At 45.2% G+C, this 25,693-nt stretch overlaps 1 protein-coding gene across 1 annotated transcript in view; it reads right to left on the bottom strand.

Moving 5' to 3' along the window:
• The window catches only part of EFCAB8 (EF-hand calcium binding domain 8), a 70,097-nt gene continuing 44,404 nt past the window's right edge, over positions 1-25,693 (bottom strand). Inside the window, exons 17-26 of the mRNA XM_053573750.1 lie at positions 22,142-22,346; positions 21,098-21,310; positions 19,560-19,816; positions 16,113-16,353; positions 15,154-15,309; positions 9,552-9,720; positions 2,921-3,047; positions 1,578-1,782; positions 1,403-1,501; positions 1-453 (exon numbers count right to left, since the gene is read on the bottom strand). Of these exons, the coding sequence (XP_053429725.1) occupies positions 1-453; positions 1,403-1,501; positions 1,578-1,782; positions 2,921-3,047; positions 9,552-9,720; positions 15,154-15,309; positions 16,113-16,353; positions 19,560-19,816; positions 21,098-21,310; positions 22,142-22,346 (2,125 nt within the window). The remainder of the gene's footprint in view (positions 454-1,402; positions 1,502-1,577; positions 1,783-2,920; positions 3,048-9,551; positions 9,721-15,153; positions 15,310-16,112; positions 16,354-19,559; positions 19,817-21,097; positions 21,311-22,141; positions 22,347-25,693) is intronic.

Below are 25,693 nucleotides of genomic sequence, written 5' to 3'. Positions count from 1 at the left end.
TTAGAACCTGATGTGGGAGCCCTTCTTCACGGAGGACATGGAGGTTGTCTTCAGAGGCCTTGGGAACTGTCCGAGAGAGGCAACATTGGGTACAGAGGTCACTGACCTCTGCAGGCTGGACTTAGTCATGGGTGATGGCACCAAGTGTGTGGACTGGGCCGCAGAGGCTGACCAGGGACGCAGCATGAAGCTGGAGGACTGGGGCCTCGAGACTGTGGGCGAGGTGGAGGCTAAGGCTGAGGCTGCCATGGACAGCAAGGAAGAGGGGGACGAGGGGGTCGTGCCCATGCTGGCTGTGACATCTGTCACCTCCTGCTCCCTGTCAGTCTCCAGGCCCTTCTGAACATGCTGGGGTGCCAGACTGACAAGCAGGGCTCTGCTAACACGGAAGTCAGGCTGCTGGGCGGGCGTCATCTTGCTCAAGGGCAGGCTTTGGAAGATCCGTGGAAAGATCTGCAGAGGCCAGAGCAGGAGAGCAGGGGCACCGCTGGAGCTGAGAGCATCCAGAACCAAGGGTGGGCTCATAGGAAGGAAGGGCCCTGAGGTCTTCCCGTGCAAAAGGAGACGTCTCCAGATAGTCGTGTCTGTTACTAATGACCACGGCCCATGCACCCACACCCACTCCACACCAGGCCGGGCACCCAGCCCCTCCCTGCACCCCATCATTGGGTGCTCATAGCAACCTTGTGGGGTTGGCACCTAGCCTGTCCCCTTCCTACAGCAAGGCCCTGAGTTGGATCCTGTGTGAGGTCCAGGTCCCAAGAACTGCCCCAGAGAGTCCCTCTCATACCGAGCTCTCCCTGCCCAGGACAGAGGACCAGCAGGAACGTGGCCCTTGCCATTATTTGACTTGTCCCTAATCCCTACCAGATTGAGGAGGAAGTACTCAAAATGCTCCTGTGGCTGACAGGAGGGAGAGATGGGCGAGCTGGGTCTGCCCCAGGGATAGAGGAGAGAGCTTGAGTCTGATCTTTTCAGAGGCCCTTGCTCCCTCTTTCTATCCCCAAGGAGAGCCATCTACTTACTCCGTCCCTTACAGTGGTGCCATAATACCCTGTGTCTGCTCTTGGGCATTCACAGTGGTGGGGACACAGGTGGGAATCATCCTAACAAGCAGATGAGTAGCCACAGGCATGGTGAGTGCCCTGTGTAGACAGGAGCCAGGCCCAAGGAGGATCTTGGCCCAGGGGCCCATTGAGGCTTGTCCTCTGGGACTAAGCTGTGCCAATGGCCTCAACCAGGGCTTTGGCAAAAAAACCAACTAGATCAGCTTCATTCCAGAATTGTCTGTTGCCCAGAGTCCTGTGAAAGGGCAAATATTCCCATCACCCCCACTGAAGGGCCACGTGGGACACAGGGTGACCATGGATGGGGTGGGATGCCCTGGCCACTCCTGCCTCACCTGATGCTTCATCCAGCCATACTGCACTGGAGGGGGCAGGACCTTGATTTTCTGCCCGTGCCTCTTGGGCTTGTATGCTGTTCCCAAGACTTTGCTCACCTGCAGGAATCACACCCAGAGTGAAGCGGGAGGCGAGGGGTGCCCTCTGCCCCTCCCTGCACTCCCCCAGTCTCACCTGCTTGCCCTGGGACTCCCATTTGCTCCAGCTATCCTCAATTTCTTTTGGTGAGTGCACTCCAGCCCACGGGGACATCAGAGACAGTTTCTGCAGCTTGGCCCAAGCGTGTGCCTCTGTATCTGCCGCCCCATCCAGGAGGGCCAGCAGCGCCGTCTGCTCTCGTTTTTGGTACACCAGGGCCGCAGCGAGATCCTTCTCCTCCCTAGCATGAGGGGCCTTCCTTCACATGGTGTCCCCCTGCCATGGGCTGCAAGGGCCTGATACCCCCGTAATTTCATTCCTCCCCAAGGCCAAGCTCCCTAGGGCCCCCCCACACTGAGCAAGTGTTTAATTAATGTTAGCATAGCCCACAAATTCGGCTGGCCTAGCCAAGTCCTGCCACTCTTCTATCAACTGGGCTTTCACCGGTGGAGACCTGACACTCTCTTCTGGCCTTACCATGACCCTTTGTGGGATATTTATACATCTACCCCTATCCCCACCTCTCTCAAGGAAACTCTATCTTTGCCTTGTTCGATATCCCCCATAGGAATGTCAAAGTGTGTGCCTTGATGGAAGCACAGGAGCCACAAAGATTCTATGGGTGCCTGGCAAACTCCTACTTACATGTCAAAACCCAACTCTAAATCTCCTCTCCTATGAATTCTTCCTTACTTGACCCACACAATCAAGTGGATTGTCCTCTGAGCCACTCCTGTTCTCCTAATACTCCCAGCACTTAGCACAAAAATTGCAGTCACAAGTTTGCCTATCCATCTCCCTGAGGGAACTATGCAGGCTCTGAGGCAGGACCTGTGTCTGAGTTGTCTTGGATCTCCAGAACCTAGCACAAGGTCTAGCAGTCAGCAGGATCTCAATAAAATTTTTTTAATAAACCAGAATTGAGACTTGGTCAGGAATGGATGGAATGGGTAGGGGAGAGAAACCTATATGGAAAGGGGTAAATAGCAAGCAGCCTGCCAATCAGGGAAATAACACAGATGTCTGCTCAGGACCAGAGCCTTGGCCATGGCACTCGGGACTTCTGCGAAAATGACCTCTGTGGGGAAGCCAGCCCTAGCAAATCTGAGCCTGGCTTGGGGGTAGGTCCCTATCTAAGTGCTGGGGTTTTGTATTTTTCCCCTTTCACTGCTCAGTCTTTCAGCTAAGGTGGGCTAGAATGGGGCCTCAGGCTCTCCTACCACAGCTGCCACCTGTGAAGTAAAGTTGCCTGCAGGTCCCAAGCCTCTGGCCTTGCAGGGGCTCTTCCCAACCCAAGTAGAGATTTCCTGGGTCCTAGGGAGGCTCATAGGATTCCCCTCCTCAGGCCAGAGAAGATGGAGTGTGCTAGGCTAACTCACTGCAGCTCCTGATGGAAGGCCTTGGTGGTGATGCCTGTGGAAATGATCTTCTCAAAGCTTGCTTTTTGTTCATGAAGATCATCAGGAGCATCCTGGAGTCTTTTCCACACACTCAGGCCAAATGTTCCTGTGATTTGACCAGACCCGGCTCAGAATAAGGACTAGCATACAGCCTCTCTGAACCCTCTGCCCTCAAGAGTTAGCCAACAACCCCCTACTCCTAGCCCACACACCTACCCGAATACTGAGTATCAACTATATGAATACCCACCATATTGGTACCCAACCAATATCTGCATGAAGCAGACACTAGCCCTCGGATTATGCTTGGAGCTCAGCCTAAAGCATCCTTCCCACATGCAGCTGAGATGGGGAGAATGCTATGGTAATGACAAAAATGATCCTCAAGGGGGCTCCAGCTAGCTCAGGCATAAAATAGTAATGACATAAAATGGCCATCCTCCCATCAAAGGTGAGATTTGGGTGAGGGTGGAGAGGAAAGAGGCTAGAGTAAAAAGTAGGTCATGAACATGGAGAAACTTGAGTCCTATTTCCGAGTAGGGAATAGTGAGTAGTAGGCCATTCTCCTGCTGCAGGAGGAGAAAAATTAAGAAAATAATTAAATAAATTAAATTAAATTAATTAAAAATTTATTTAATTGAAATAATTAAATTATTTTTTTAATTTTAAAAAATTATTATTTTATTAAAATAATTTTAATACATTTAAATTAAAATTTATTTATTATTTTATTAAAATAATTTTAATACATTTAAATTAAAATTTATTTATTATTTTAATAAAATAATTTTTTAAAAAATTAAATAAATTAAAAATCAAATTAACTTTGAAAAATTAAGAAAATAAAATGGGTAACAAAATAATTTTTAAAAAGAATTATTCAGGGCGGCGCCTTTGGCTCAAAGGGGTGGGACGCTGGCTCCATATGCCGAAGGTGGTGGGTTCAAACCCAGCCCCGGCCAAAAACTGCAAAAAAAAAAAAAGAATTATTCAATAGTTGTAGAAGCAAAGAGGGTTGGATGAAGTAAAATTACAGAAAGGGAAGAGTCTTTCCAAGAAGAACTGAGATTGAGAGCTGCTTTCTTGTTTGGGGGGCATTCCTGAGTCTGGGCACAGGCTGAATAAGAATCAGGTTTGGGGGTGGCGCCTATGCCTCAGTGAGTAGGGCGCCGGCCCCATATGCCGAGGGTGGCAGGTTCAAACCCAGCCCCGGCCAAACTACAACAAAAAAATAGCCGGGTGCTGTGGCGGGCACCTGTAGTCCCAGCTACTCAGGAGGCTGAGGCAAGAGAATCGCTTAAGCCCAGGAGCTGGAGGTTGCTGTGAGCTGTGTGATGCCACGGCACTCTACCAAGGGCCATAAAGTGAGACTCTGTCTCTACAAAAAAAAAAAAAAAAAAGAATCAGGTTTGGCTTAGAAGAGAAACACACAGAGCTTCTGGCAGCCATTGTGGCCGGCATGATGGATTAAGCCTGATGGAGTCCTAAATGCACAGCCATTCTTCCTATGAGGACATTTGCTGAGTTTGGGGAGGCTTGGGTTACAGGGGCTGGGCTAGCAAAGCAGAAGGGGACCATTAGGAGGCAGAGTCCCACTGAAGAGATAGCCTGTAACGAACATAATAGATTTCACCCTGATACAACGGAGGCGAACTGAGTCTACCTAAGGCTGCAATCCAGCTCCAACTCAGCTCTCTGCCTGATTGGATTGAGGTAATCAGCCTTAAACAGGAGAAAAAATAAATGTTCTCGGAGGAAATAATATCAACTTCAGTTGCTACAGTTCTTTTCTACAAAGTCCAGAAAAGGGCTTTTTTGTTTTTGTCTTTTTACATAATGACATGTAAAAAGGCAGCCAAATATAACTGATAATCAAAAGAAAATATAGGCATTACAAGTAGACCCTTGAAATGATTTAGGCTTTAGAGTTAGCAGATAAAAATTTTTAACTATTATAAATAATGTTAAATAAAATTAAGGAAAATATGAAGAAAATGAAAAGACAGAAGAGTTCAACAGAAAATTGCAGTCTATGGGGAAGAATCAAATGGGCATTCTAAAACTAAAAAATACAGTACCTAAAATCAAGAACAAGATATACCTAAAGTGTTAGGCAATCAGGATATTGAAGGCAGGAAGGGGAAGTTCAAAATATAAAGTAGTACGGGGGAGTTAAAAGAAGTTAAAACTTGCTTATTTAGGTCCTTGTCTTGCTCAAGAGAAAGTAAAGACATGACTTTAGTCTTTCTTAGAAAATTAGATAAGAAAACTTCAAAATTACCCACTCAAAACAAAAGAGAGTGTACAATCCAAACTGGTAAGGGACAGAGGGAAATAATGAAAAGTAATTAATGCAGTGAAATGTAGAAAAAGAAAGAAAAGGGCAAAGAAAAACCATGGCCGTTGTAAAAATTAGATGATAAAAGTAATATTCAAATATATGTAAAAATGTATATGTGTAAAATTTAATAAACATTAAAAATTAAGCTATTTTCTATGGACTTCTGATATAAATTATTGAGAGAGGAATATTGCAATCTCTGACTAATTGTAAATCATTAAAGTTTAAAATAGTAGACCACATACAAAATGCTGATGCTATCAGAAGATTGCTATCAGAAGATTTCTCAACAGAAACTTTGGGCCATAAGGGAGTAGAATGCTATATTGAAAGAAAAAGAAACCTGTCACTCAAAAATACTGCATCTAAGAAAATGGGTACAGAGATGGAAATGCAAAAAATACATTTTGGCAATTTCTTACAAAGTTTAAATATCAGAGTCATTAGAAATTATTCAGTAGAGGAGAAAAAAGAATGAAAAGTGAAGAAAGCCTAAGGTATTTATGGGACACTATCCAGTAGACTAACATACACATTATGGGAATATCGAAGAGAGAGAGAGAGAAAGGGGTAAAGCTTATTTAAAAAATAATGGCTAAAAACTTCTCAAATCTCAAAAGAACATCTGGATTCAAGAAGCTCAAGGGATTCCAACCAGGATAAATACAAAGAAGTCCACGGTGAGACATATTATAATCAAATTGTGAAAGGTCAAAGACAAAGAGAGAATTTCAAAAGTAGCAAGAGAAAAGCTATTTGTCTTATACATGAGGACCCTCATAAGACTATCAGAAGATTTCTCAACAGAAACTTTGGGCCATAAGGGAGTAGAATGCTATATTGAAAGAAAAAGAAACCTGTCACTCAAAAATACTGCATCTAAGAAAATTGTTTTTCTATTAAATGAAGGAGAAATTGTCTGGGCACTGGCTCACACCTATAATCCTAGTACTCTGGGAGGTAAAGATGGGTGGATTACTTGAGTTTAGGAATTCGGGACCAGCCTGAGCAAGAGCATGACCCTGTCTCTACTAAAAATAGACCAAAAAATTAGCTGGGCATTATGGTGGGTGCCTGTAGTCCCCACTCAGGAGGCTGAGGCAAGAGCATTGCTTGAGCCTCAGAGTTTGAGGTTGCTGTGAGCTACAATGATGCCTTGGTACTTAATCCAGGGCAACTGAGAGAGATTCTGTCTCAAAAAGTATAAAAAATAAAAATAAAAATTTTTTAAAAACAAAACATAACTCAACTATAAAAATATTTTAATGGATATACAGGAGTTGGGCATGGTGGCTCACACCTGTAATCCTAGGACTCTGGGAGGCCAAGGTAGGTGGATTGCTTGAGCTCAGTAGTTTGAGACCAGCCTCAGCAAGAGTGAGACTCCATCTCTACTACAAAATATATATATATAAACTAGCCAGGCATCATGGCAGACACTTTCCCAGCTACTCAGGAGGCTGAGGAAGTGGAATAATATTCAGCAAGGAAAAGAAAAAACTACTGCTCAATGTCATTAATCATAAAGGAAATGCAAATCAAAACCACAATGAGGGCCTGGTGTGGTGGCTCACACATGTAATCCTAGCACTCTGGGAGGCTGAGACAGGAAGATCATTTGAACTCAGGAGTTTGAGACCCGTCTGAGCAAGAGTGAGGTCCCATCTCTATTAAAAATAGAAAAATTAGCCAAGCATTCTGGCAGGCACCTGTAGTCCCAGCTACTTGGGAGGCAGAGGCAGGAGGATCACTTAAGCACAGGAGTTTGAGGTTGCTGTGAGCTAAGCTAATACCATGGCACTACTCTAGCCCAGGCAACAGAGCTAGACTCTATGTCAAAAAAATGATAACCACCACCACCACCACAATGAGGTGTCACCTCAGACCCATTGGAGTGGCTACTATCAAAAAAAAAAAAAATGACAAGAAATTGAAACCCCTACACATGGATCATGGGAATGTAAAATGGCACAGGAGTTCCTCAAACAATTGAAAATAAACTACCATATGATTCAGGAGTCCCCTCCTGGGTATCTATCCAAAACAATTGCAAACAGAATCACAAAGAGACATCCTTGGTCATTGCAGCATTATTCACAATAGCCAAGATGTAAAAACTTCCTAATGTCCAAGAGAAGAATGGGTAAAGAGAATGTATTGAATGGAATATTATTCAGCCTTTAAAAAGAAGTACAGCCTTTAAAGAGAAGGAAATAGGCTACAACATGAATGAATCTTAAGAACATTATGCTCAAAGAAAGAAGCTAGTCACAGAAGGACAAATATTGCACTATCTGCACTTATATGAAGAATCAAACTCTTAGAAACAGAAATGGTGGTTGGAGGGAGAGGGAACAGGGAGCTGCTGTTCAGTGGATATAGTTTGAGTCATGCAAGTTGCCAGAGTTCTAGAGATCTGCTGTATGACAAAAGCACTCAGGAAACCCCTGGAGTGCTGGTTTCAGCTTCTTTTTTTTTTTTTTTCTTTTGGCAGTTTTGGCCGGGACTGGGTTTGAACTGGCCACCACCAGCATATGGGGCCAGCGCCCTACTCCTTTGAACCACAGGCACGGCCCCAAAGCAGAGTTGTTTTGTTTGTTTGTTTTGGTTTTATTTGTTTTGGTTTGTTTTGTTTTGTTTTGTAGGAATTTCACTTTGTCACCCTTGGTAGAGTGCATGGCATCACAGCTCACAGCAACCTCCAGCTCTTGAGCTTAGGCGATTCTCTTGTCTCAGCTTCCCGAGTAGCTGGGACAACAGGCGCCCGCCACAACACCCGGCTATTTTTTGTTATTGTTGCAGTTTGGCTGGGGCCAGGTTTGAACCTGCCACCCTCAGTATATGGGGCTGGTGCCCTACTCACTGAGCCGCAGGCGCCGCCCTTCAGCTTCTTTTTTGTTAATTGACACATCGTGATTGTACAATCTATAGGACATAATTTGATGTTTTGATGCATATATATTGTATAATGATCAAATCAGGAAATTTAGTGTTTCAATTATCTCTTGCATTTATCGTTTCTTCGTGGGAGAGGATTCAAAAGCCCCTCTTTGGGCTATTTTGTTACATACAGTACCTTATCACTACCCATCTTCACTTTCTATGCTGTGGAATGCCAGAACTTATTCTCCTGACTGTAACTTTGTACCCGCTGACCACTCTCTCCCCAGTCTCTGGTCACCCCTATCCACTCCCTGCTCCTGGGAAATCCACCATATCAACTCATTTTTTTTTTTTTTAGCTCCACAGTTCACTGAGATTATGTGGTATTTGTCTTTGTGTTCCTGGCTTATTTCACTTAACATGATGTCTTCCGGTCTCAAATGACACAATTTCATCCTTTTTTATGGCTGAGTAGAATTCCACTGTGAATATGTACCACGTTTTCTTTATCCATTCTTGCATTTTTGGACAGTTGGGTTGATTCCACATCTTGCCTATTGTAAATCATGCTACACTAAGCATGAGGCTGCAGCTGTCTCTTGTGACATAGTCATTTCGTTTCCAGCAGTGGGATTGCTGGGTAGTATGGTAGTTCTATCTTTAATTTTTCTTTTTTTTGAGACAGAGTCTCACTATGTCACACTCAGAAGAGTGCTGTGGTGTCACAGCTCACAGCAACCTCAAACTCTTGGGCTCAAGCGATTCTCTTGCCTCAGCCTCCCAAGTAGCTGGGGCTACAGGCGCCTGCCACAACGCCTGGGTATTTTTATGCTGCACTTGTCACTGTTGTTTGTCTGGCCCAGACTGTATTTGAACCCACAGGCCTCAGTGTATGTGGCTGGTGCCCTACCCACTGAGCTACAGGCACTGCCTATTTTTAATTTTTTGAAGAATCTCCATACCGTTTTCCGTAGTGGCTGTACTAATGGTTTCTTGATATGGAGGGTGACTAGATGGGCATAGTTTTACTCTCTGAAAATTCACTGATCTGACCACTTTTGGATTTGTGCATTTTTCTTCATGTATAATGTAACAATTAAGTTTATTTTTTAAAAAATAGAAATATACCTTATCAGATATATGATTTACAAAAATATGCAAAGTCAAATAATGTTGGATGGATGGGTGAATGGACAATGGGTAGATGGACAGACTGCTGAGCGGACAAGCGGGCAGACTCACCTCCTGTACTATTCGTGCAAAGGCAGCTGCTGTGGCCCACACCCTGTCCCCACAGGGTGTGAGGTTCATGCTAGTTTTATGTTCTAACAGTGACAGGGACAAGCAGGACCATGGGGTGTGGCTGAGCTTTAGCAGGACTCATACCGATGGCTTTACCGGAGACTTTCCAAGCCTTGACGTTCTGGTCCTGGCCAGCACTGATCACCAGCTGGAAGCTGTCCACATACAGGACGTCTGCCACACTATCCAAATGGGCCTTCCAGGTAATCAGGAGCAGAGGGGGCACCAGGGAGATGGTCTGGCCAGCTACAACCTATAGAGGACAGTAAAGAACCACTCATAGCACGGCCACCACACAGGCTCATCAGAAGGCACAGCCTGCTTGGAGGGCCCTGTGATGCTGGCCAGGGCTCTAGTTCTGAACACATTCCACATTAACTTGCTTGTGACCCTAAGTAGGTCCCAGCACTTCTCCAGCCCTTACTGGCCCCTTAGGTAAAACCATAAAAAGAATTTACATATGGCTGTATTGTTTACCAAGTACTGCTGAACGTCGCAACCTTACAGGATGTGGATGATTCTCACCATCTTACAGAGGACAGAATGAGAGTCAGAGATGTTTACCAACCAGCCCAAGGCCACATAGCTAGAGAGTGATGAGGCCAGGACGTCAGCCCAGATCTGCTTCCCAAGTGTCTCAGCTGGGCACTGGGAGAAGAATAGGGTTAGCAAGGGGGTGATGTATCACATTATACGATGAGAATAAAGCTCCACTGAACTTGAAATTAAACATGATTAATGAAGGGGGACTTGTTCAACCATATTCAAGAATGGAAAGTCAGAATAATACAAACTTTAAACAGAACAACAGAAGATAAGAGAGGGCTCAGAAACCCAATGTATGTAAAACTTTGGGGTATGATCAAAGTAATAGAAAGTGTGACTCAATTAGCAGAACTGGACACTTGAGGAAGTACTAAGAGAGGTCAATATATTATATTTTACAACAAAATGAACGCCAGAAGCACTGAAGATTTATTTTTAATGAAATCATAAAACATCTAAGAGAAAAACATGAGTGAATGTTTATCTTATCTCTGAATAAGAAAGCAATAGGCAATAGAAAATATCTCTTTGGGAAAAAGAACTGACGAAAAAATATATTGTAATTTTAAAAACATACATAAAATTAGCAGGCAAATGACAAATCCGGGGGGGAGGGAATATTTGCAATAATATGATAGATGATGAATTAATCTTTTAATAAATTTGAAATGATTTTATATTATTTATAAAAGATGGTTACTACAATAGAAAAGTAGGCAAAGGAGGCCAAGTGTGGTAGTTGCCGCCTGCAATCTCAGCACTTTGGGAGGCCAAGGCAGGAGGATCACTAGAGGCCAAGAGTTTGAGACCAGCCTCAGCAACACAGGGACACCTTGTCTCTATAAAATAATAGAAAAAATCAACCAGGCATAGTGGCATATGTCTGTAGTCCCCACTATTCAGGAGGTTGAGGCAGGAATATTGCTTGGGCCCAGAAGTTTAAGATTGCAGTGAGCAATGATGATACCACCACACTCTAGCCCAGGCAAGAAAGAAAAAAAGAAGAAGGAAGGAAGGAAGGAAGGAAAAAAAGAAGGAAAGAAGGAAAGAGAGAAAGGCAAAGGACATAAGAAGCAATTCACAAAAATATACGTGGCCAGCAAAAGAAGGAAAGATGTCAACATCACTAATAAGCAAAGACATTTTAATTAAAATCAAAAAGGTTTGCATCTAAAAATCAACCAAAAAGTTTTTCTTCACTTTGGATGTTTATAATATTTATTGAATGTCTTCTATAAGCAAGGTACTCTTAGCCGGGCTTGGTGGCTCATGCCTATAATCCCAGCACTCTGGGAGGCAGAGGTGGGTGGATTGCCTGAGCTCAGGAGTTTGAGACCAGCCTGAGTCAGAGTGAGAGCCCCATCTCTAAAAACAAAATAGCCGGGCATTATGGTGGGCACCTCTAGTCCCAGCTACTCAGGAGGCTGAGGCAAGAGGATCACCTGAGCCCAACAGTTTGAAGTTGCTGTGAACTATGATGCCACGGCACTCTACTGAGGGCGACAAAGTGAAAACTCAGTCTCAAAAAAAAAAAAAAGAAAGCAAGGTACTCTAATAGACACAGGGTAGCCACAGATGAATACCACTAATAAACACCTTGTGTTGTCTCGGATAAAGCAAACGAAAGCTAACGAAGGGCAAAAATGTATAAGCCTTCAGGAGTGCAGTTTGACAGTACACATTAAAGGCCTTAAAAAGGCTTATGTTCTTTACATACTCTTTCCTTGGGACAAATTACTAGATATGCAAATAAACTACAAACAGAAAAAGATCTGTAAAAAAGAATTTTTTTTTTTTTTTGAGAAAGAGTCTCACTTTGTCACCCTTGGTAGAGTGCCATGACATCATAGCTCACAGCAACCTCAAACTCTTGGGTTCATGTGATTCTTTTGCCTCAGCCTCCCAAGTAGCTGGAATTACAGGTACAAAGTTTCAGGTAGACAAGGAGAATAAGCTTTGAGATCTAACGCACAGTAGGGTGCCTACATTCAATGATAAAGTATTGTATACTTCAAAGTAACTAATAGAGTAAATTCCAAATGACTCCAAATAAAAAAATGAGAAGTAGGTGAGGTGGCAGATAAATGTTAATTAGCTTGATCTGATCATTCTATATGTGTACAAATATCAAAACATCACATTGTACGTCGTAAATATATACAATTATGGTCTGCCAATATAAAATAACATTTATAAAACTAAAGGAATATTTGATGATATAGGAAATTCATGTTATACACATATATAATATAATCACAACCATTTCATATGTATAATTAAGGGTAGATGGTCAGGAACACAGTTTCTGGAGTCAGACACACCTGGGTGTAGTCACCACACCTGCACCTTACGTGAGCTTAGACGAGTCCCTCCAGCTCTTCAGTTTTTTTTACTTCCTCATCTAAAAAATAACATCTCTCACAGGAGTCATTACGGAGATTAATGACAACATACATAAAGCACTTATCCCACCCCCCAAAACCCTGTGAGCAGTGAACAAATGTTATTACAGTGATTGTATTAATATTATAAATTCCTCTTATACTCACTGCCTGGGTGACTAGTTCCCAACTATTTGAATACCATGAAATTCTCTCCATATCAAAACTAGAATGAGTATAATATATTTGTGCAGAGATTCAAAAGGCACCAAAGACTGCAAAATGGCTTTCACAATTGCAAATTTTGTACTTTTGTGTACTTATCACAAAAGCACCACTGAATACATGTAATTCTTTGACCTAACAATCCCCCTTCTAGGAATTTACCCTACAGACATGGTTTTCACATGTGTGAAAAAACATTCACTAATCACTTGTAAAATTTTAAAAATTTTCTTTAAGAAGGGATCATATCAATAACATATCCTATGGCTTGCCACACAGCTATAAAAAATGACGTACTGGCTCGGCGCCCGTAGCTCTGTGAGTAGGGCGCCGGCCACGTACACTGAAGGTGGCCCGGCCCAGGCCTGCTAAACAACAATAACAACTGCAACCAAAAAAGAGCTGGGCATTGTGGCAGGTGCCTGTAGTTCCAGCTATTCAGGAGACTGAGGTAAGAGAATCGCTTAAGCCCAAGAGTTTGAGGTTGCTGTGAGCTGTGATTCCATTGCACTCTACTGAGGGCAACATAGTGAGACTCTGTCTCAAAAAAAAATTAAAAAATAAAAATAATGTACTGCTATGGAAAGGTCTCCGAGATATAGAGTAAGAAAAGCAAGGTGAATACCAATGTATAATGCATGCTACCTTTGGATAAAAATAACTTCATACATGTGTTTGCATAAATAACCGGAAGAATAACAAAAATCAGTAGAAGTGTTTACTCCAGGAAGCAAGAACTGCTTTGTGGGGGGGAAGGAAGGGGACTTAGATTCTTCATGTTAAGCCTTTTTATACTGCCTGATTTTTTTACGCTTTCCTTGATGTGTAATATACACATAAGTAATTGTACTTATCACAAAAGCACCACTGAATACATTTTTACAAACTGAACATGACTGCATGATCAAACCCAGATAATGAAGCAGAGCATCGCCAACCCTCCCCCGTCTGCCTCATGACTCCCGTCAGCCACTTCACCCCCCACACAAGAGAAGAATCACTTCTAATAGAATAGGTTTGTTTTGTCTGTCTTTGTACTTTATATGAAGGGAACTATACAACATAACAATATATACTCTTCTTGTTTTTTTCTTTTTTTTTTTTTTGGAATAATGAACGTTTATGACATGAACTAAGACAGGAAAGAGGAAGGCTTCTTGCCTGTAGCACAGCGGGTACGGCGCCAACCATGCACATGAAGGCTGGAAGGTTCAAACCCAAGGCCAGCGAAAAAATGACAACAGCAACCAAAAAAAAAAAAAAAGGAGAGAGGAAGAATTATTTGCCTTTCCGGGCCTTGATTTTCCTCAGAATATATACTCTTCTGTATCTGACTTTTGCTAAAATTGTTTCAAGAGTTGCCCATGTTGTAGTGAGTAGATGGTAGACCATTCATTTCCAGAGCCAGATATTCTTCTGCAGTGTATATATACCACAGTTTTGTTTTGTTTTTGTTTTTGAGACAGAGTCCCATGATGTCGCCATCAGTAGAGTGCTGTAGCATCACAGCTCATAGCAACCTCAAACTCTTGGGCTTAAGTGATTCTCTTGCCTCGGCCTCCCAAGTAGCTGGGACTACAGGTGCCCACCACAACGCCTGGCTGGTTTTTGTTGCAGTTGTTTAATTGGCCCAGGCCGGGTTTGAACCTGCCACCTTCAGTATATGTGGCTGGTGCCGTAAGCACTGTGCTTAATTGTCAGCCCACAATTTATTTTTCCAGTCGACACTGATGGGTATTTGGGTTGTTTCTACTATGGCAGTATTACAAATAGTAATTACATTACATTCTTACTCATATCTTTTTTTTTTTTTTTGTAGAGACAGAGTCTCACTTTATGGCCCTCGGTAGAGTGCCGTGGCCTCACACAGCTCACAGCAACCTTCAATTCCTGGGCTTAAGCGATTCTCTTGCCTCAGCCTCCCGAGTAGCTGGGACTACAGGCTTCCGCCACAACGCCCGGCTATCTTACTCGTATCTTTTAATGCATTTTCAACCTCCATTTGGTTGAAAAACATCTGCACTTACACTGACATGTGTTGTTCAAAGGTCAGCTGTATGCCAGTGCACATTCTGACCCGCAGCGGAAGTTCCCGTTGACCTGCAACTCTACCAACATTTGGTATTGCCTGTTTTTTCAGTTTCAGCCCCTCTGGTGAGTTGCACTATGTGTAGTGGTAGAGCACTCTGGCTTTAATGTGCATTTTCCTAATAGCTAATAAAAAGATGCTCAACTTCATTACTCATCAGGGAAATAGCAAGTGATTTTTGATCCATGTAATGTATTGCCTATTCAAGAAAATACACAAATATTTCATGACTTGAGAGTCCGTGTTGCAAAGCTTCTGGAAGGTTAAGCCTCTGTGTGTGTGTACATGTGCATGTATTTGATATGGTTAATGAAGATTTTCCCACATCAGCCAGACAACCACAAATAGGACACATGAAAGCTCATAATCTCAGTACAGGAACATGGCCTTAGCTCATGAGTGGGACTCACAGGCACTTTGAGCAACTGTCCAGTAATCTTCCTACCTCTTTCTCATCCAAGGGAACGCGCGAGAAGTTGATCCCAGGTTGTGGAGGAATTAAGACCCGAAACTTGTTCTCTGTTTCAGAGCTGCCCTTAGCTCCACTGAACTGGGAGGCCAGCTGGTCGGAGAATACACAGTAATCCTTGATGTCCCAGATCTAGGCACAAAATGTAGGTTAGTGGCCCAGCACCCCTTAACCCAGACCCCACCTCACCTCACCTAACTCTGTGGGCTCCCCCAAGACTTTCCTCTTTACTTGGGGGGCAGCTCTTACTTCCACCTCTGAGACACCTAAGCCCAGGATCTAGGGATCTTCTAGGCCAGACTCCTTGGCTAGTAGGACAAGATACTCCTGCCTCATTTCTTACCACAAAGCACTTCCTGAGACAGCTGGTCACAGATTAGCCGCACGGCTGGAGATGAAGGAGTCAGAGGACAATGACAGAGCACAGGATTTCCTGGGGAAGGCTTCCTGGGGGCCTTTCCTCACTAAGCCCTCCCTCGTTTCACCCAGTGTACAGAAGAGGAGAGGCTTTCTTCCTCCCAGCACTTTGTAAATGAAACCAGTACCCAGAGAAAGCAGGAACTAGGCAAATGCCATGTGCAGCAAAGAGGTGGCCAAAGCTTGGCTGGCATTAGCCACTCAATCTTTTTTTTTGTTTTTTTTTTGAGACAGAGCCTCAAGCTGGCACCCTGGGTAGAGTGCTGTGGCATCACAGCTCACAGCAACCTCCAACTCCTGGGCTCAAATGATTCTCCTGCTTCCGTCTCCCAAGTAGCTGAGATTATAGGCGCCCGCCACAACACCCGGCTACTTTTTGGTTGCAGCTGTCATTGTTGTTTGGCGGGTCTGAGCTGGATACAAACCCGCCAGCTCAGGTGTATGTGGCTGGCGCCTTAGCCTATTGAGCCATAGGCACCAAGCCTAGCCACTCAATCTTAATGCCAGTTTTTTCTCACCTTGATTTGTCCTTTGCAATCCCCTGTGATGAGGATCCAGTCATTTTTGTCAGTGGCCATGGCACCCACGACAATATCTCCATCGCCTTTGAGGTCCACAGGGAACCTCCCCAACAGGCCTCCTTTTGCATGGATGGACCAGGCATAGATGTAGCCATTGCTACAGCTGCTCAGCAGGGCAGCTGTGTGTGGCAGGCAAGGTCTGGTCTGCAGGAAGATGATCTGTGGGAGAGAGGTGGGCCTGGCTCAGCAGGGCTGGGGGACCGGGGAAACTCACCACACCCACTAGTCCCCTAATTTCCCGGGTACCCAATGAGAATAGTAATGGTATTCCTTCTTTCCTACCCAGCTGGTGACAAGGAGCATCATGCTGGGTTATGCGACTAGGGGGCAGTGATTTGTGTCTTTTTTATTTACTACTTTGTCCTCAGTAACTATTAATACAACATTACCTGACACACAAGAAATGATCAAGAAATGTTCATTGAATGAAGACACACAAATTCGATTGACATAAGGCTCAAACAAGATTTTTTAAGACCTTTAACTCAACTCAAGGCAATTTAAAGAAGGAACTTATTCCTCTTATATATTTTTAGTGAAATACCCACAATTCCAGCCAATCATCAAGGAAGCATTTTATTCAAATTCTTGTCCGAGTCTCACTTTAATTACACCCTTTGCTAATCCCCCCTTTGCACACTTCTGTCTTACATGCCACTGCTGTGGCCCACGTGGGGGCCACAGTGGGAAGTTATTCTGCGTGGCAAGCACGGGAAGAAAGTCCAGCACCCTGCGCGAGGCTGAGAGCACAGTCACCATGTTCTAGCAAATCAGGCTGGGAAGCGGAAAACAGAGGCTTCCTCACTGCTGCTAACTCAGAACTTAATGGTGTGATGGCTTATGTGTCCCCAAAACATGTTACCAACAACATCAAACAAATCTTGATTATTCTTATTTTTACAGAAGTCCAAAGTAAGATACTCAACTGACTCCCCATCGGCCCAGGTGCCAGGGTCAAACACCAGGACCTGATGGTTTCACTGGTAAATTCTACCAAACATTTAGAGAAGAATACCAATCCTTCTCCAAATTTTCCAAAATTCTGAAGAGGTAACACTTCCTAATTCATTCTATGGGCCAGCATTATCCTGATACCAAAGTCATATAATGACACTACAAAAAAAGAAAACCAAGGTCCCTCATCACACTTGGCTCAGCCACAGAGGCCAGTACAGGGGAGCCCGGTGGCAGAGCAAACTGAAGCTGTGGCCTGAGACCAGATAAGTCATGAGAGATGAGGTCTTGCCATGTTGCCTAGTCTGTACTTGAACTGAGCTCAAGGGTCACCTGTCTCAACCTCTTGAGGGAATAGCTGGGACTTATAAGCACACACCACCATGTCGAGCTGATTTTTTTGTTGCTTGTTTATTTGTTTGGAGGGGGTATTGAGACAAAGTCTCACCCTGTTGCCCTAGGTAGAGTGCCATAGAAGAATTAACTGAACTTCAAAAAAACGACCTTAATTGGGAGGCAGAGGCAGGAGGATTCCTTGAGGCCAAGAGTTCAGCAGCCTGGGCAACATAGTGAGATCTGGTCTCTACCAAAAAATAATTTAAAAAAAACCACCAACTGGGTGTGGTGGCTCACGCCTAATCCTAGCACTGTGGGAGGCCAAGGCAGGTGCATTTCTTGAGCTCAGGAGTTCAAGACCAGCCTGAGCAAGACCAAGACCCTGTATCTACTAAAAATAGAAAAACTATCCAGGTATTGTGGCAGCACCTGTAGTCCCAGCTACTTCAGAGGCTGAGGCAAGAGAATCGCTTGAGCCCAAGAGTTTAAGGTTGCTGTGAACTACAATGATGCTATGGCGTGAGCCACTGGGCCCGGCCTGCAATGACAGTTATAGAGGCAAAACCTAGAAATTATCAATAGCAGATGGCTGGACAGACCCTGGACAGCACCCCCGGGACATTACAGGGCTGGCAAGAGGAACCCTGCTGCCCTACACACAGTCATGAAGAGGTGTCTATAAGAGCAAGTTGCAGAATAATATACACCATATGATACTATTTGGTGGAAATAAGTATCTGTATTTACATGTATGTGATCATACATGTATGTACTTATATATGCATGGAAAAAGTCCAGAAGGCTACCCATGTCTTACTATGTCATAGTTACCTCTGGCAGGCTGGGGACAGAGACATTCTTTCACTTTATCACTCCTATAAAGCTTGAGAGGTGCTTTTTTTTTTTTAATGACGGACATGTATTGCCTTGTAATTAAAGAGAGTGCCTCAGACAGAGAAATGGGGAGAGAAGTGCTCTGTCTTGAACATTCCAAGGAAGCTCTCCCAGGCCAGCCTTGTGCTGGCTGTTCCTTCTGCCTAGATCACCCTCCTTCCGGTTTTTAGCTTTTCACAGCAGCACTGCACTGAACATCCTTGCACACACGTTTCGGCACACTAGTGTGAGTATACTGAAAGGATGGGTTCTGGGAAGCAGAACCCCAGCAGACCCTGTCTCTTTAAATCTGCGAATCCACAGTAGCTGGCAAGGGTTCATAACCGCAGGCCACGGTTCACAGATTTAAAGAGACAGGGTCTGCTGGGGTTCTGCTTCCCAGAACCCATCCTTTCAGTATACTCACACTAGTGTGCCGAAACGTGTGTACAAGGATGTTCAACGCAGTGCTGCCCCTAAAAGCTAAAAACTGGAACTAACCTGTATGTCGTCAGTATCAGACTGGCTTAAGAATTCATGATATACCCAAAGTATGTGGCACCCTGGAATTGTTAGAAGTCTAAGATGAATCTAAAGTACCAACATGAAAGTATATCCAGGATACATACATAAATTAAAAAGCAAAGGGCAGGATACAGCTATCATTTTACATCACTGGTCTAAAAAAATGCACAAAGGCTCAAACCAAGTAGCCGTGACTGCTCCTGCTCCAAGTGGTGGGGAGTGGGATGAGCAGCACACAGGCGACCTTTATTTTTTCCTTACACACTCTTGCATTCTTTTTTTAATTAATTAGCATTATTACTTTTTAAAAAGTTTTTAAGGTACTTTTTAAAAGGGAAGGAAGAACATGCAGAACCTGAAAGAAGAGAACGTGCGGCCCCTCCCTGCTGTCCACCACATGGGCCCAGGACCCCTCTCTGGGGGTTCTCAAGTCCCATGTCTCTGGAGCTGGGTGATGGGACAGGCCTGCCACACCCTAACTCCACCATGGTGTGTATACTCAGGAGGGGGAGTGACTATCACTCTGGGGTGACTGTCTGGGGTCAGCCCAGGGAAAGGTACAGGATGGGGAGAGAAGAACAGAGAGGAACCGATCACCCCACTCAAATGCACTCCCTTTCTAACAGTGGATTCTAGAAATGCCACTTCTCCTGCCTCCCAGCCCAGCACTCCCAAGCACGAGGGGGCACTGCTTACTCCCCTAGCCCAGGCCCCCCAGCCCCTTCTGACTGCCCACTCCCTGGCTGAGCACAGCCAACCTTCTCCACCGACAAAGATGATGATGACAACAACGGCAATGGCGACAATGACGATGACGACATCGTGCTGGATGACGCTCCCGACTGCAGCAACACTTTCTGGGATTCCTCTTTTCTCACGTTAACCCCTGGGATTGCAGCCTGTCGGCCACGGGACTTGCCTAGCTGCCTGCATGCACCAGCGCTGGACTGTTTCTGGAAAGAAAAATGGGCCTCCCAGGTCACAAGGAGGCTCCCATGGGGATGAGATATCAGAGGCAGATGACAAATGAACAGCTGCCCGGGACCCCTGAGTAAATATTCCACCCTGTGGAAAGCACAGCAGGTGTCTGGTGGGTACTGAGCTTTAAGACACTCGAAGATTGGGAAATCTCCATTTTGAGTTACTGGCAAATTTTGCTGTCTGAGACAGCGGCTTGAGTTTGCCTTTGGGGAATGCCCTTCTTTGTCCTGGAAGAGGATTAAAAGTGAGGACAGAACGTCATATATATCTATTACTCTAGAACAGTGGTTCTCAACCTTCTAATGCCACAACCCTATAATACAGTTCCTCATGTTGTGGTGACCCCCAACCATAAAATTATTTTCATTGCTACTTCATAACAGTAATTTTGCTACTGTTATGAATCATAATGTAAATATCTGATATGCAGGAAACCCCCAAAGGGGTCACGACCCACAGGTTGAGAACTGCTGCTCTAGAAAGATCTGAAAGCAGTGATGTGATCCTGACACTTCAAAGACGGCAGGAGTGTCCTATGATAAAGTGAATACATCTTACAGCAGAATTACATCCTACCAGACCACGTTAGACCATGGCAGTTACTGTGTGCTCAACTTCCGGAATGGGAATCAGACTTTAGCTGGGCAACAATTTGACTGGCTCCCCTGGGATCACACCAGAGCCTACTGCCCTAGTTGCTGGAATATTCTACTCGCTACTAGAAGTCCAAGGCCTTTTCCTGGGGCAGGGAGAGTAGCTAACTGCTCCTGCTGCCCCAAAACACAACTGCCAGTCATTCATTGGAGGGTTAATCTTGGGGCAGAGATGAGGCCCCAGAGGAGGAATGTGGTTTGCGTGAGTCTGGGCCTCAGACCTTCAGAGCCTGTCTCCATGGCTCACCTCTGAACCTGGCCTAGGGCAAGAGACTTGAGCTTGCAGAGAACGCAGCCCAGGATCTAATATCCAGTTTTAGGTTTCGGGGCTGTATTCCCTTTAGGTCCTACCTCTAAGCTTTCAGACTGTATGGGGCCCGGCTATTGCCATGCTCTAGGACAGGATGTGCCCCGGCCAAAGGCAACAGAGTGGGTTAGATGCAGTGGGACTAAAACAGGGGTATACCCTACCCCAGACTGCAGTACTTGGACCAAAAGGCACTCTGGAAAAAGTGCCTGTACAAAATAAAACAAACACACAACCCATGAATACAGGCAGCTGGAGAGTGAGGTCAGTCCCTGCTTAGGCTCTTCTCCCACCTGCTGGGACACAGGCCTCTCTGGCCCCTTGACTCTCTCAGGTCTCATCACCGGGGGGGCTGACATCAGGTTCCGCCTCAGATTGGCGTTGGTCGCAGTCCTGGCGCCGGAGCCAAGGAACTTCTTGGGGGCCTTATATGCCCATTTCTCCTCCTCTATACAGGGTTTGCTGGGCCTGTGGCTCTCAACCAGGCGTTTGTTCATGTCTCCCACCTGTGCCGGGAGAGAGCAGCTGCTAGGGCACCCCACCGTCCTGGAGGGAGATTCAACTCTATGGGGCCCTCCAGCCTCCCCAGGGCTTCTCAGAAACCCAGCACCCTTAAAGGCATCAGACCAGAGCTTATAAACCCAGCCCTGGGCCAGATGTGAATGCCCTGAGTACCCATAGGCAGGACACTGCTCCCTTGTGGAACTCAGTCTCCCCATCTGTAAAACAGACAGTGGTTTCCAAATCTTTCTGAGGTTGTTTTTAATCTCAAGGGAAGCACTAAAGTAAAAAATAGATAAAAAGCTACGCTATTTGGGGGGAAGCGCCACTCACCAGATCCCCACCCCCACCCCTGCAATACCTTCCAAGCATCTCTCCCCAACACATTTGGAAAATCACTGAATGAGGTGACCCCTAAGGTCCCTTCCTGCTTTAACCTGCTTAGATATGGTAATTCAGAGACTGTACATGTTTCCCAAGTCCCTATCATGAGCCCAGTGAGCCCAGAGCAGAAATGTGCAACAGCAATAGGTAAGATGTGAGCTGCCTTCAAGGATGAGTAATCTACTAATGAGGACAGGACTAGCACCACCAGCCTCTGCAGTCAGGCTGCCTGAGTTTGCATCCACCCCTGTTGGCTGTGTGATCTTAGGCAAGGTGCTTAACCTCTCTGTGCCTTAATCTTCTCATCTGTCCAGTGAGGATGATTATAGAAACAGCTACCTACCAGAACAAGTCACACCACTCTCTTTACTTTCCAGGGTGCTTCCTGCCCCCCATGAACTACAGGATTCTGGCCCGCAGCTGAGTGGAGAATGCACTCCTGCTGAGCATACCCTCCTGGGAGGCAAAGGCGAAGGGCTCTGAGAAGCATTGAACTTAAAGGTGGGCTTGAATGCATCGGTGTCCCAGAAGAGGATGTCCCCATTGTAGGAGGAGGTCCCGAAGAACTGGTTCTTGTACTTGGCCATGCTCAGGACGTCTTCTGCGTGGTAGGTCTGCCAGTGGTAGCACAGGAGCACTGGCTCTGTCTGGTGGAACCTGTTGTACACATGGCCAGAGGCAGGAGAGCTGAGAGCTCAGTCTTTAATGCTCTGTTGGGAGAACACTGAGGCCTTTAGGGTTCCGGGAGGTGACACGGGAAAGGATACTCTCAGGTGTAGGAGCTAGTTGAAGCCCTGCCCCTCTGCCTCATTTTCTAAGCACTTAACTATGTGCCAACTCTGAAGGCCTTGTCCTAGGGTCTGAATGTAAACTTCTTGCAGATAATGAATTTTATGTCACCCCCAGTCAGACAATTGGGCAAGGATTAAGGCTTAAAGAAGGGGACGAGGCCTCATATAAAGGAAGCGACCTTGTACATGGTGTCCTGTCTGGAATACTCATCCTCTCCCCAGGACTTCCCTGAAATCTTTTCTGCTTACCCTTCAGATCGCGCATCTGCAGCATTCCCAGTGGACCCTTTCCTGACTGCCCCCAAGAAGAAATGGGGTTTCCACCCACTCCCAGAAACTCTGCTTCTTTTTTACAGCACTCAGCATACTTTATAATAACAAATGAAATTATTTGATTAGTTATCTGCCTCCTTGATATAGACTGAACATTTGTGTTCCCACCAAATTCATGTTAAAACCTAATGTATTTGGAGGTAAGGCTTTTGAGAGGTGTTTAGATTAGGAGGGCAGAGCTCTCATAGGTCGGATTGGTACCCTTATAAAAGGAAGCCCCAGAAAGGGCCCTGGGCCTTTCCACTATGTGAGGGGACAATGAGAGAACGGCCACGTGGGAATGAGGAAGCCGGCCCTCTCCAGATATTACCAGTGCTTTGATCTAGGACTGCTGCCCTCCTTAACTATAAGAAATATATTTCTGGCCAGGCACAGTGGCTCACACCTGTAATCCTAGCACTCTGGGAGGCCAAGGTGAGTGGATTGCTTGAGCTCAGGAGTTTGAAACGAGCCTGAGCCAAAGCTAGACCCGGTCTCTACTAAAAAATAGAAAAACTAGCCAGGCGTTATGGTTGGCACCTATAATACCAGCTACTTGGGAGGCTGAAGCAAGAGGATCACTTGAACCCAGGAGTTTGAGGTTGCTGTGAGCGGTGACAGTGCACATTCTTTGTACCCAGGGCAACAGAGTGAGATCTCTCTCTCAAAAAAAAAGAGACCGGGGCGGCGCCTGTGGCTCAGTGAGTAGGGCGCCGGCCCCATATGCCGAGGGTGGCGGGTTCAAACCCAGCCCCGGCCAAACTGCAACAAAAAAATAGCCGGGTGCTGTGGCGGGCACCTGTAGTCCCAGCTACTCGGGAGGCTGAGGCAAGAGAATCGCTTAAGCCCAGGAGCTGGAGGTTGCTGTGAGCTGTGTGAGGCCACGGCACTCTACCAAGGGCCATAAAGTGAGACTCTGTCTCTACAAAAAAAAAAAAGAGACTGGGAGTGGTGGCTCACGCCTGTAATCCTCGCACCCTGGGAGGAAAAGGCAGGTGGATACTAGAGTTCACAGATTCGAGACCAGCCTGAGCAAGAGCAAGACCCCATCTCTACTAAAAATAGAAAAAAATCTGAGGAAAAGAGGATTGCTTGAACCTAATTGGAGGTTGTTGTGAGCTATGACACCACAGTACTCTACCCAAGGCAACAGCTAGAGACTCCAACTCAAAAAAAGAAAAGAAAGAAAGAAAAGATGTATTCTTTGTTATAAGCCACCTACTCTACGGTGTTCTGTTTCAGCAGCCTGCGTGAACTAAGTCAGAAATTGGTGCCAGGAGTAGGATGCTGTCATAACAGATACCTAAAAATGCAGCTTTAGAATTGGGTAATAGGTAGCAGCTAGAACAGTTTTGAGGTACATGCTAGAAAAAGCTGACATTTCCATCCACAGACTCCAGTGACGCCCCTGAGAGAAAAGAGGACAGCTACAGAGAAAGCCTCAGTCTTCTTAAAGAACACCATCCTCAGTGAACCTGAACAGAGTGTTGGTAGAAAAATGCTTGGCCTGGAGCTCAGTGGTTAGCATGCTGGTCCTGCACACCAGAGGTGGTGAGCTCAAAACTCGCCTAGGCCTGATTAACAGGGGGGAAAAAAAACAAAACCCAGAATGTTGGTAAATATGGATGGTAGAGACCATTCCAATGATGTCTCAGATGAGTATGAGGCACATATTACTGGAAACTGAAGAAAAAGTCCATTCTTATTAAAAAATGGCAAAAAACTTGGCTGAATTATGTTTCTATATTAGTATTTTGTGGCAGGTGGACCACGTGAGAGAAGAAATTAGAGATTTGGCTAAGGAAATTGAAGGCCTGCTTTCTCCTGACTGCTTAATGAAAAATCTAGCACTTTTGGAGGCTGAGGTGGGAGGATTATTTGAGGTCAGGAGTTCAAGACCAGCTTGAGCAAGAAGGAGACCCCATCTCTACAAAAAAATTTTAAAAGGCCAGTCATGGTAGCTCATGCCTGTAATCCCAGCGCTCTAGGAGGCTGAGGTGAGTGGATTGCCTGAGCTCAGGAGTTCGAGACCAGCCTGAGCAAGAGTGAGACCCTGTCTCTAAAATTAGCCGGGCGTTGTAGTAGTTGCCTGTAGTCCCAATTACTTGGGAGGCTGAGGCAAGAGAATGCAATTTTCTCAGCAGCCCTGGGAGCTGCCATCATCACCTCTGACAAAGGATCTAAGGTTGGGGGGGTGGAGACCAAGAGTTTGAGGTTGCTGTGAGCTATGACACAATTGCACTCTTCTAAGGGAGACAAAGTAAGACTCTGTCTCCAAAAAAAAATTAAATAATAAAATAAAAATAGCCAGATATTGTGTAAGGTGCCTATAGTCCCAGCTACTTGGGAGGCTGAGGCAAGAGAATCGCTTAAGCCCAAGAGTTAGAGGTTGCTGTGAGCTGTGATGCCACAGCACTCTACTGAGGGCAACATAGTGAGACTCTGTCTCCAGAAAAAATAAAAATAAAATAAAATAAAAAGTAGGCTGGTGTGGTGGTAGGCACCTCTAGTCCCAGTTGCTCAGGAGGCTGAGGCAGGTGGATCACTTGGACCCAGGAGTTAGAAGTTGCAGTGAGCTGTGATGAAGTCACTGCACACCAGCCAGGAGAACAGAGTAAGACCCTGTCTCAAAAAGATCATGGGGGAGGGGGGAGAGGAAAAAATTAAAAAAAAAAAAGAAAAGATCATAAGAAACTAAAAATATAAAGACCAAATTCTTAATTAAAAAAGGAAGATCTTAAACATTCAGAAAATCCTTAGCCTATTCATATAGAAAGGAATGAGAAAGCCTGTACAGGAGCAAACATTAAAGGCGTAGCCACGTGACTGTTTGATGAGACTGGATCTGCCATCTCAACCGAAGCCAGGTGCTATGCTCCAAGACAATGGAAGAATGAGCCT

This window comes from Nycticebus coucang, chromosome 21 (genome assembly GCF_027406575.1).
Source record: "Nycticebus coucang isolate mNycCou1 chromosome 21, mNycCou1.pri, whole genome shotgun sequence".
In the NCBI taxonomy this organism is placed as follows: domain Eukaryota; kingdom Metazoa; phylum Chordata; class Mammalia; order Primates; family Lorisidae; genus Nycticebus; species Nycticebus coucang.
The sequence above is the reverse complement of the archived record's forward strand: the minus strand, read 5'-3'. Positions and strand labels throughout refer to the sequence as shown.